The following is an 11,191-nucleotide window of genomic DNA, read 5'->3' on the forward strand; positions in this document are numbered from 1 at the left end:
TGGCTCTACAACTTGGTCCTTTAGGACACTGTCACCCGCATGCCATAACTAAAGCAACAACTGGGTTACAAAAATTAGAAAACAATGCAACAGAAACAAGATAATCTGGATGATCAAGGGCACTGTAAACGACAACCCTATTCCTTTTCTGAAAGTGCCCTCTTCAACAATTCCATTTTTCTTGCTGGTGGCCAGCTGGTTGTCGGCAGCTGCTGCCCTGCACAAGAGTAAGCTTTTTGCATTTATTGGAATGCAACCAGCTATCCACAGGCAGGGAGCAATTTTCAAATCACCTCCATGTGCCTACTGGACCCCAGAAATCAAGCTGAACTGGATAAACAGTCTAGGACTTTGGTGAAACATGCATGCAAAACCCTGACTGTTCAACATGGCCACTCATGCCCTGGACTCTGGTAGGGCTCAACCACACCATTGCAGAAGCTTCCAAATGTTGGATCTCAGCAGTATGTTAGTGCTAGACCATGATGGCAAAGGTGCCTTGTGGTAAAGCAGCCTGCCCTGATCCAATCCCATTTTGCATGCTCCCATGGTGGCACAAATCAGTGGAACCTGGCTGGTTGTGGAAAGAAGTCCCACAGGCAAAGCAACAAAGACCTCTCCCTGACCACTCCAGATCTGGTTATGCTCATTTTAGCAATAGGCCCTGTGCTACATGAATGTTGCCATCCAGCTAACATTTAACTACCCCCTTTTGGAATCCTTCCTTCCCAATCCACCCCCCCCCCCAAACCCTTTTCTGCACAAAACCTCCCAGACAAAGAGACTTATCTGTCTGCCAAACGCTCTGACATAGGGAAATATTTAGGTATGCAAAAGAAATGAAAGAATGAAAGACAGATGAATCATACTTCAGGATGATGCAGAAGAGGGTGGGTGGAGGGAAGTGGAAAGGGTGCATAGACGCAAAGGCTGGGGGGGGGGACGACAGAGGGGGCCCTGGCCTGGTGGAAGGTGAGTCATTCTCCCTTCTGGAGACTCCACTCTGCTGTCTTGAATGAATGGGCTGAGAGATGGAGATACGAGATCTGCTGCCTTCTGTCTTCATCCCCTGCCCGCGTTCTCAGCGAGGCCTTTCTTGCCTCCCTAGCACTTTGCCTCCGTCTGCACTGCTGACGTCTGGGCCAGCGTCAACGTACCCTGAGGTGCGGCAGCGGCCGGGGCTCAGGGTTTCTGACAGGGCCCACTGACAGCAACCCCCCCCCCACTCACTTGAGAGCGCTTCACAATCCATGCTCCCAGTTGCCCCCACCGCTCTGGTGCTGCTGGGGAAAGGTCTGCAGGCAGCTGTGAGAACGGGCGGTGGGAGTGCTTGTGAGCAGGCAAGGGAAGGCCACACAAGCAGGTGGGAGGGAAGGAGGGCATTAGTGCTGGTGTGGGCAGAGGAGGGGAAGGGGCCCCTGGGAACTCTTTGCCTGGGGCTTCCAAAGCCTCAAACTGGCCCCACTGCTGTGGCCCTTTGTCCATCCCCACCTGCCCACAGAATCACAAAGCCAAAAAAGGATGAAAAAGGAGATGCAACACAATTCCCTGCTTCCAAGGCAAACCTGACTAGCTGTTCACTTCCCCATCAGCCTCACCACCACCACCCCCGCTCTGATCCAGCATGCCAGTCCAAAGCGCAATGACCCACGAGTGGAAGAGCAATGCCTTACAGCACATGAGGGGGGACATGATTGCTCTCTTTAAGTATTTGAAGGGCTGTCACTTAGAGGAAGCAAGGGAACCATTCCTGTTGGCGGCAGAGGATAATGGGTTTAAATTAAGGGCAGGAAGGGTAGGAAAAACTTTTTTTTACATTAAGAGTCGTGCAACAGTGGAATCAGCTGCCTAGGGAGGTGGTGAGCTCCCCCTCACTGGCAGTCTTTAAGCAGCATCTGGACAGACACTGGTCAGGGATGCTCTAGGCTGATCCTGCATTGAGCAGGGGGTTGGACTAGATGGCCTGTATGCCCCTTCCAACTCTGTGCTGGTAGAAGCAGATCTTTTCTGCGTTTCCCTCTTTCTGACCTCAGGAAAGCTGACGATGATGGAAGAGGGTGGAGGGGCAATTTCACTCCCCTTCCCACTCCCCACCCTCACCCACGTGGCTGTCGATCCCTTTGGGTCCTGAGAACATAAGAAGAGCCATGATGGACCACCAAGACCAAAAGCCTACCAGGTCCAGCATTCTGTTCGTACAGTGGCCAACCAGCGGCCTCTAGGAAGTCCACTATCAGGAGGACTGCAACAGCATCCACGACCCTGGGAGCCAGAAGAGACGGCTGTGCCAAGCCTCTGCCACGCTCCAGCCCAGTCGGTCAAGCATTCCGGGCCAGGGGCCGAGAGTTTCTACGTGCTGCACAGGAGCCAGCACACCAACATGTAGTGGCACCAACAAGGATAAAACTTGAGCTAGGCTCGAGCTAGATGTGGAAGCGCAGAAGGTATCGCTACTGCCGCTGGCCTTGGCAGTGCTGGAGGGGAAGGGGACAAGTAGGCCCAAGACAAAACATGAGATACTCAAGGAGCAGCTGGTGTGGGAGTCTACTGGTCCAAGGCTGGACAGTGGACACTCTGCCCCAAAACCCTGTGGTATTTACAATGCATGAAAATGCGATAGCAAAAAAAAAATTAAATCCAGAGATTCAGAATCAAAAAGAGCAACTGTGTCAGGGATGAATCAAACCCCATCTCCTTACAGTAGGAAGGACTCTACCAGGCAGATTATCAGATGGCAATAATCTTTCCAGAGACCCCAGATTCTCAGCTTGTGTTCAGGTGGGGAGAGAAGCTGTTGTTTTACTTCCTCTTGCATTTCTCTTTCAGTAGTACTTCACCTCAGCAATGTGCTTGGAAGCAGCACAACACCAGTTCAAGGAAAAGAAAGTCCTTCATATGATGGGGCGTTAGTGTGCGGAACTCACTGCCACAGGCTGCAGTGATGGTCAGTAGCTTTAACGTCCTTATAAGGGGATTAGACCAATTTATGGCTACATGGAACCTCCATGTTCAGAGGCAGTGTACCTCTGAATATTTATTTTATTTAGAACATGTTATGCCACCTTTCCACCTGATCAGAGTTCCCAACACAGAAAATGTAAGTTACTGGAAAGTTGGGGGCGGGGGGGAAGCAGAAGGTTTTAGACTATGTGCCCTGCTCGTAGCCTTTCGGGGACGGCATCTGGCAGGCCACTTTCAGAAAGAGGATGCTGGACCACCTGTCTGATACAGATAGTTTTGCCCTTCTTGCCTTAGGCAACAGGACCGCCAGACTTCTCAGCTGAACCCATGCCTATCCCATTTTAAAGGGCTGTAGCCTTTCCTCTTCTCTACTCTTGTATTTCTTCAACAATCTGCACTCTTGCTAGAAAAATGAGAGAAAACCCACCTTTGCCATTCCACTGGCAGCACAGCAGCAGAAAAGGGGAGAACAAAGGGGAGACTCTCCTTCACGCTCTGCTGCTGTATGTGCTGCGTTGGGAAGACAGGAATACAAAATTGGAGCTCTCTTTTGGTTGCTGACTAGCCCTCCTTAGGCATCAATGGCAGTAAAGCCTTCGGGGTAGGGCGGGATATAAATTCAAATATAAATAAATAAAATAAATAAATATGCACCCTGTCATAGCCACCCAGATTCTTCTCCGACTCATGGCACACCAGATTGGCATTGCATTGAACAACCCTGAACTTTCCCGTATTTGTGTATCGGAGTGCCAAAGGTCCTGTAGCACATGTAGAGAACAGGAATTCTTGCACAGCTGGCAACACTGCTACAAGGCCGAGCTTGCGTCATAGTGTCAAGAATGCCTCTCTCCCACTGCATCTGTCCCCTCCCTGTGAAGGGCAGCTAGCACTAGGGAAAATGCAGGTTAGAGGGGTCCCTCCCTTTACAGGCATCTTTCCTTGAAAAAGAGACCTCCACCCAGGTTTAGCTGATTTTAATTCAAGACTCACCTGCCTGTAAGACACTCCCAACTCCTCAACTTCCGGCTCTTCTTCCAGCCCGCTCTCCCCAGCTTCGTCCTTGACTTGGAGACAGCCCTGCTCTTCCACCAAGTCCACCTCCTCCTCTTCTTCCTCCTCCTTCTCCTCCTCCAGGTCATCCTGTGTTTCTTCGCTTTCTGTTGACCCGTCCAGGACAAAGGGGCCCTGGCCCAAGCCCAAAGGCTCCTGTTGCTCCGTCAGCTCCTCCTCCGTCTCTTCGGGGTGCGTGGTGGGCGGCCGTGGCAGCTCGCCAGTCTTGGTAATGATCTTCAGAAGAAAAGCAGGAAATGAACACACAACCTTGGCCGACGAGCAAGGAGCAACTGGCAGCCCTTGTGACAGATCAGGCTGAGAGAGATTCCAGCATTTGCTGCTGCCCTTTATGGGGCCAACAGGAGCAGGGTGGACACCGTAATTGGGCTTCTGCCAAGAACCATCACAGCCCCTGATTGGAGGCCTCTAATACTGCAAGGGATTCTGGGTAATCTGCTACTCTGCTAAGAGAGGCATCCAGGTGCCATGGCCACATCCAAGAAACCAGTGGTGGCCTTGAAACAATCTCTTCCTGGCCACTCTCCTTTCCTGACCAGAGGGAGGAGTCACCAGGAAGCTGATTTGTTAAGACAACTTATCAAGGGACAGTGGGCACTGACTGGCCAACTCTTAAAAGGCCTGCTGTCACCGATTGGCTGGCTGGGATGCAGCTCCTTAGAGTGCATCCATGGTTCCACTGAGCCTGGTGGACGCTGGGTTTGAAGCTGGAGGGTGCCAAGGAAAAGCGGGGTCTTACGGTTGTCCCCACCCCAGCACCTCCACCCCTTTTCTCTATCCACCTTTCCCAGCTGAATCTGCTGCTGCTTCTGTTTCTCCAGGAAGTGCTGGTGCTGCTGCTGCACAACCAAGTGCTGTAGTGCTTGAGGGCTCTGGGGCAATGGCGACGACTGGGTGCGGCTCAAGGGGCGGTGCCGAGGCAGCTTGCTGACCGTCCGTAGGTTGGAGGGGACACGTTCCCCCGTCACCAGGGGGGACTGGCCGTGCAGAGGAACTACAACGGAGGGGAAAGAGATTAATTCAGAGACCATCCTCATATTTCATTTAAAACTGGTGGGGAGGAGGAACTGAAGGCAAGGTGCTCATTTTCAGAGTTAATTTGGAACTGACAAACCTGGGAAGTGGGGGACAGCCGCTCCCATGTTACAGTGAGCAAAGGAACATTAAAACAGCAGTTGAGAGTACAAGAGCTCCGCTGGCTACTGCTGCCCCAGCGAGGAGCCGTGGCTCAGTGGGTACAGCATCTGCTTTGCATGCAGAAGGCCCCAGGTTCAATCCCAGGCATCTCCAGTTAAAAGATTTTGGTAGCAGGTGATGTGTAAAAGCTCCACAGGAGACATTGGAGAGGTGCTGCTGTTGGTCAGAGTAGACAAGATCAGACTCTGCAAAAGGCAGCTTCGTGTATTTCAACTTATGGGGTGGGGACTGTGGCTCAGTTGAAAAGTATTTACGAAAGATTCAATCCCCATTATTTCCAGTAACAGGTGGTATGTTAAACTGCTGCTTAAGGCCCTGGAAAGCCACTGCAGTCAAAGTAAACAATACTGATATTAACAGACACATGAAGCTACCTTATACTGAATCAAATCATTGGTCCAACAAAGTCAGTACTGTCTACTCAGACTGGCAGCAGCTCTCCAGGGTCCCAGGTAGAGGCCTTTCACGTCACTGACAAAACAAAGTTGCACTTACCTGTAACTGTTGTTCATTAAGTATCTCCTGTGCAGGCACACATGGGGACTTGCGCATGAGCAGGCCTGCCATCGGATAGGTCTTTACAGCTAAGAGCCTCTGGGGGGCGCTGCACACTGTAGCCAGAAGCTTGTTTCCACCAGCGACCATGTGCTCCTGCACAGCTGCGCCCCCCCCCCCTCAGTACCTCTAGCGCAACTGAAGCAAAAGCATGCAGCAGGGCAGGAAAGAGGGTGCATGTGCCTGCACAGAAGATACTTTTGGGGGGGGGGGCCACGGAGGGGATTTTTTATTGCAATTTTTAATAGACTACAAACTACAACGAAAAACTGGGAAGGAGAATCTACATCTAGGGAGAAAGAAAAGAAAACCACTAATAACTAAAACCCCAAGAATAGGAGATCATAACAACAGTTTATATAAATGTTAATCTTAAATTGCTAGTATTACTTTGCTAGTATTATGCTAAATTATTTTATCTTTTTATCCATTAATTTAACTGTTTAAGAGAACCCCCAGAGCATCCAATAGTAAGACTAAAGGTTTAAGGCACAATTCAGAGTCCTTCAGCCTTCATTTTGTTTTGTCTTTTCTAATCCTCAATTGATATGCACGTTTGGGGGTAGCCGCCCCCTTATCGGAAGCAGAGTCCTCGTCAGAAGACACCAAGTCCAATTCGCCACTGGATTTGCTGTCATCTTCTTCCTAAGCGACCTCGGCCGTCTCTCCCAGCTGCAGTCTCAGGAACTCACGTGCTTTAAGGACAGAGTAAATCTTTTCTTTTTTATCGTGTAGTTTGAAAATGACGTCTTCTGGAATTAACCATCTGTAGACAATGCTGTTTGTTTGTAGAAAAAGGATTATGTCTTTGTATTTCTTTCTCTTTTGTCCTATTTCAAATGGAATGTCTTTTAGAATCCTGATGATGTTTGTCCCCAATTTTCAAGGGTGTTCCTGTAGTTGCTTTCAAGATTGAATCCCTCACATGTCTCTTCGAGAATCTGACCACTATTTCCCCAGGCAGATTCTTCTTCTTGATATACATGGAAAAACAGGTTGCTTACCTGTAACTGGTGATCTTCGAGTGGTCATCTGTGCATTCACACCCATGGGATCTACTGCGCACGCGCTAGAACTTGTCCCTGAACTTAACGGGTTGGCAACAATCCTAGTCAGAAGGATGACTTTTGGGATGAATCTGCCTCGCTGGCAGTGGCTGATTCGATCTAGGTCGACTGGAATCCTTATGCCTATGGTGACCCTGTTATGTGGCAAATGCCTTAGGGGTAGGATACTGAGACCCTGAGGGGCAAGAAAAGTGGTAGTCCCTTTGATATGGACTGTCTCACAAAGGACCTCTGCTTAAATTGGGATATGGAGGACTCCTAGGGACTTAGATGTCTGCTTGTTCTTCTTTATCAGGGAAAGCATCTCGTCCATCTTGGAAGACAAGAGAGTGGAACCTACAAAAGGTAAGTCCTCAACTTTAAGCCTGGTTTCCATAGGCAACGTGGTAGATCTTACCAAGTGTGGGGCTAAATACGATGGAGCTTGCCATGGCCCGTGCAGCGGAATCTGCAGAATGTCATCCCGCATTAATTTGCTGCTTCAAAAGTTTAGTGGCCTCTGTATGCAGAACTTTAACAAGGGACGCTTATCTTCCGGCAGGAGTGCAATGAACAGAAGAATCCTCTCCCACAAGAAGAGCTAATAACCAGCCATGATGGTTTCATAGTTAGCGATTTTGAAATCTGATGCTGCTGAAGAATATAATTTTTGACCCAGAACATCCAGTTTTTCCCCTCCCCTATCTCTGGGAGTGGAATGGTAGGCCTGACAGCCCTTTGGCTGCATCTCCTCCATAACTGGGGAGGATGGCGGAGGTTGTGTTATCAAATAGTTAAATGGCTCCTTCTTGATCTGCCCTTCTGGAGGTAGGCAGGAGACACAGGTTTTCACCTCAGTTCCTGCATGAGATCCTCCAACACTGGGAAAGAAATAATCCTGGGAGACTCTGAATAGAGGCAACTCAGTATCTTATCTTTGGACGTGCTCTGAGATAAATGACTTCTATCTTGAGAGACTGGGCCATACAAATCATCTTTTCTCCAAACAATTGGGGAGATCCTCCATGGGAGATGCCGGAGATGGTTCGCCTACCCTCTCATCAGGGCTTGGAACTGATGTTGTATTGGATCCATCGGATTCAATTGCCGTTTCTTCTCCTCTCACTACAGGAATAGGAGAACACAGCCTGCGTGCGAAGGTCACTGATGGCGGATACAACACCCAATGAGGGTAATGATACAAACTCGCACCCCTGGGGCTGGTGAAGTTGTCGTCCCATTCCTCCATATATCCTGGAGACACTGTGTAGGGATGTGAAGGCCACCGCATAGGTGGCTGGGGCTGAGACCACAGAACCTTGGCCATTTGCTCCAGATCGGACTCACGTGGAACCTGGCCACACTTTCAGCCAGTATCCCCCTCCCCATCGGAGATAGAAACAGGTGGAGATCTCGAACCCAGAGATGGAGTCCTGGGCTTCTCCTGCAAGGTTGACATTGGATCAGGAGGGCAGACGGGAGCATTCTGCTGAGGAGCCGATTTACTCTTTTCCTTCGGCTTGCCTTTAGCCTTCTTAGCTGGAGGCTCAGAAGAGGCGTGATGAGCCTGAGGGGAGCGCAACTGAGATTGGATCGGTTGAGACACAGATCCAGGAGGTGGAGCTGAACACATCGATTCCAAAGACATGGAATTGATAGATCTCTCCAGGACCAACTTGGACGAGGGCTCTGAGGCTTTAAGGGTTTTCTCCCACTACGCTGCCTTAAGTTTTGATGCTCTATCCCCCTGAGCTTTATGGGTGAAGTGCTGGCAGACCTTACATGTGGAGACAACATGCCCTTTGCCCAAACAGAACAGACAAAGGTCGTGTTGGTCAGTTTGGGTCATCTTCATACCACATAGGGAGCACTTCTTGAAAAGGGCCTTCTGAGCCATCGAAGAGACCCAGAAGCTGACATAGCTTCAACAAATCCAGAAGAAAAATCCTCTTGACTGTAAGAGGACACTACAAAACCATGACCACCTCCTTTGACAGCAAAAGAGGAACTGAGGGTAAGGGAAGGGCTGCTGTGCAGGAGCACCTGTTCCCTAGCAGGAGCAAGCTTCTGGATCTGGCGCACAGCGCCCCCTGGAGGCTTTTAGCTGTAAAGAGCTATCCGACGGCAAGCCTGCTCATGCGCAGTCCCCATGTGGGACTGCACAGAAGATGGATGATGAACTAGGGTTGTCGGGTTTTCCATGGCCACTGGTGGGGGATGGGGGAGTAGGGTTGCCAGATCCAGGTTGGGAAACACCTGATGATTTGGGGATGGAGCCTGGGGAAGACAGGGACCTCAGTGGGATACAATGCCACACACTCCACCCTCCAAAGCACCCATTTTCTCCAGAGGAACTGACCTCTGTAGCCTGGAGATGAGCTGTAATTCCATGGGATCTCAGGGTCCCACCCAGAGGCTGCCATCCCTACTCACAACCTGATTCCTTCAACCAGAGATGCCAGGGACTGAACCGGGAGCTTCTACATATCAAGCAGAATGATTGGACTCACTCCAAGGCACCTTCAGGTATTTATGGGCCACAAGAGTTCCATAGCTAGTGACTATTCAGCAGTACCCAGCATGAGCACAGTCCAATGGAGTCATGTCTACCAAGGATGCCCATTCATCAGCAATATACCCACATGATGCCACCACCAAACAACCGCCTCCCACCTCCATGTGACACCCGCCCATCTCCACACACACACACTGCTTTGCGCCGCCACCCCTCGCTCACCAGCGATTAGTGTGTTCTGCTGGCGTGCCTGCTCCAAGAGCAAGACGTGCTGCAGCAACGAAGCGTGTCCGTGGTTGTTGGTCTCGCCCTCGAGGGCCACCCCGAGAAGGCAACTGGGGATAGACGACATGCTCAGGAACTTGCTGGTCAAGGCACCCCCTTGGCGCAATGACTGGATGGCCTGGCGTTCTGCTTCCTGCTGCGTGGAAAGGTTGGGGGAGGCCTGCGCAAGACAAGAGGGTTTGCAATCGCTGCTCTATCAGTATGATCCTAACCAGAGTTGGAACTTTGCTTAGGACTGCCCTGTAATCCCCACACATATACACATACAGCTGCAGAGTGAGATCGCTTTCCCACTGCAGCAAATCTTCTGGCTCTTAACACGTCCACAGACACTAAATAAAGGTTTCGAACCATGACAAAAGGACAACGCTATTGTCCATTGCGCAGTGACCCCACTAGGGGCAGCAGGCCATTGTAAGCATCTTCCATGGTAGGCAGAGAATCGCCCAGACTCAATGATGCTCATTACAGCTCCCTTTATTGCCATGAACCAAGGCCAAACAGGTCTACACATGAGCATGGTTACCTTTACCCACCCACTCTGCCCCTTTAAAACATTAAGGGACTGAGCTGTGCCTCTACTTTGGGTTGGTTCCGCTGACCAGGACATGGTGCTGTATCCTGTCCAAAGCTCCTCTAGGCTCCCCTTCCTCCTTTCTCTGTGGCTCCTCCACCCTTCCCAGACAGCTTGCCATCCTCTCCCTCTATGCCCCCGGCCCCTTTCTCCCTTGACATCTCCCTTTTTATCCCTGGGGCTCCAGCCATGCTGGCCAAGCCCATCTATGCTCATAAGAACGTAAGAACATAAGAGAAGGCACGTTGGGTCAGGTCCATGGCCCATCCAATCCAACACTCTGTGTCACACAGTGGCCAAAACCCAGGTGCCATCAGGAGATCCACCAGCGGGGCCAGAACTCCAGAAGCCCTCCCTCTGTTGCCTCCCAAGCAGTGTTCCCTCTAAGCTGAGTTAGTGTGAGCTAGCTCAGTTTTTTAGCATTCAGCTCACAGATTGTTGTCTTAGCTCAGGAAGAATGGCTCCAGAGAAACTAATTTATGCAGTAGCCAAATCGCTCACTTGCAGCTTTAATGCCAGCTTTAATACAAAGTAGAATTTTTGCTCACAAGACGCCACAGCTTAGAGGGAGCATTGCTCCCAAGCACCAAGAATACAGAGCATCTCTACCCCAGACATACCATTCTATCTACCCCTTGTGGCTAACAGCCACTGATGGACCTCTGCTCCATATGTCTATCCAATCCCCTCTCGAAGTTGTCTATGCTTGTACCCGCCACTACTTCCTGTGTCAGTAAATTCCACGTGTTCATTTCTCTTTGGGTGAAGACGTCCTTCCTTTCGTCTGCTCTGTTTTAGCTATTCTTTCACGAAGCGCCATTCATCTCTTAACTCCTTCCCTGCCATGTCCCCACCCAGGCTGGGTTTGCCTAGGGCTAGTCAGAGACCCTTGCTATCAGCCTTGTGCCTCGCCCTCAGTCCAAGCCTCAGGCTGGCAAAACTCCTGCCACCGCTGCTGTTCTCAGCAGCTGACTTGTACGGGGA

General features: G+C 50.6%; 1 protein-coding gene across 4 annotated transcripts in view; it reads right to left on the reverse strand.

Annotated features, from left to right (window-relative positions):
- The window catches only part of HDAC5 (histone deacetylase 5), a 196,839-nt gene that overhangs the window by 29,171 nt on the left and 156,477 nt on the right, over positions 1-11,191 (reverse strand). For all 4 annotated transcript variants that reach the window (XM_015423183.1, XM_015423184.1, XM_015423182.1 and 1 more), the window contains 3 exons: positions 9,571-9,793; positions 4,818-5,029; positions 3,955-4,251 (listed from right to left, as the gene is read on the reverse strand). In XM_015423183.1, the coding sequence (XP_015278669.1) occupies positions 3,955-4,251; positions 4,818-5,029; positions 9,571-9,793 (732 nt within the window). The remainder of the gene's footprint in view (positions 1-3,954; positions 4,252-4,817; positions 5,030-9,570; positions 9,794-11,191) is intronic.

Source organism: Gekko japonicus, unplaced genomic scaffold, assembly GCF_001447785.1.
Source record: "Gekko japonicus isolate JY-2015 unplaced genomic scaffold, Gekko_japonicus_V1.1 scaffold661, whole genome shotgun sequence".
Taxonomy (NCBI): domain Eukaryota; kingdom Metazoa; phylum Chordata; class Lepidosauria; order Squamata; family Gekkonidae; genus Gekko; species Gekko japonicus.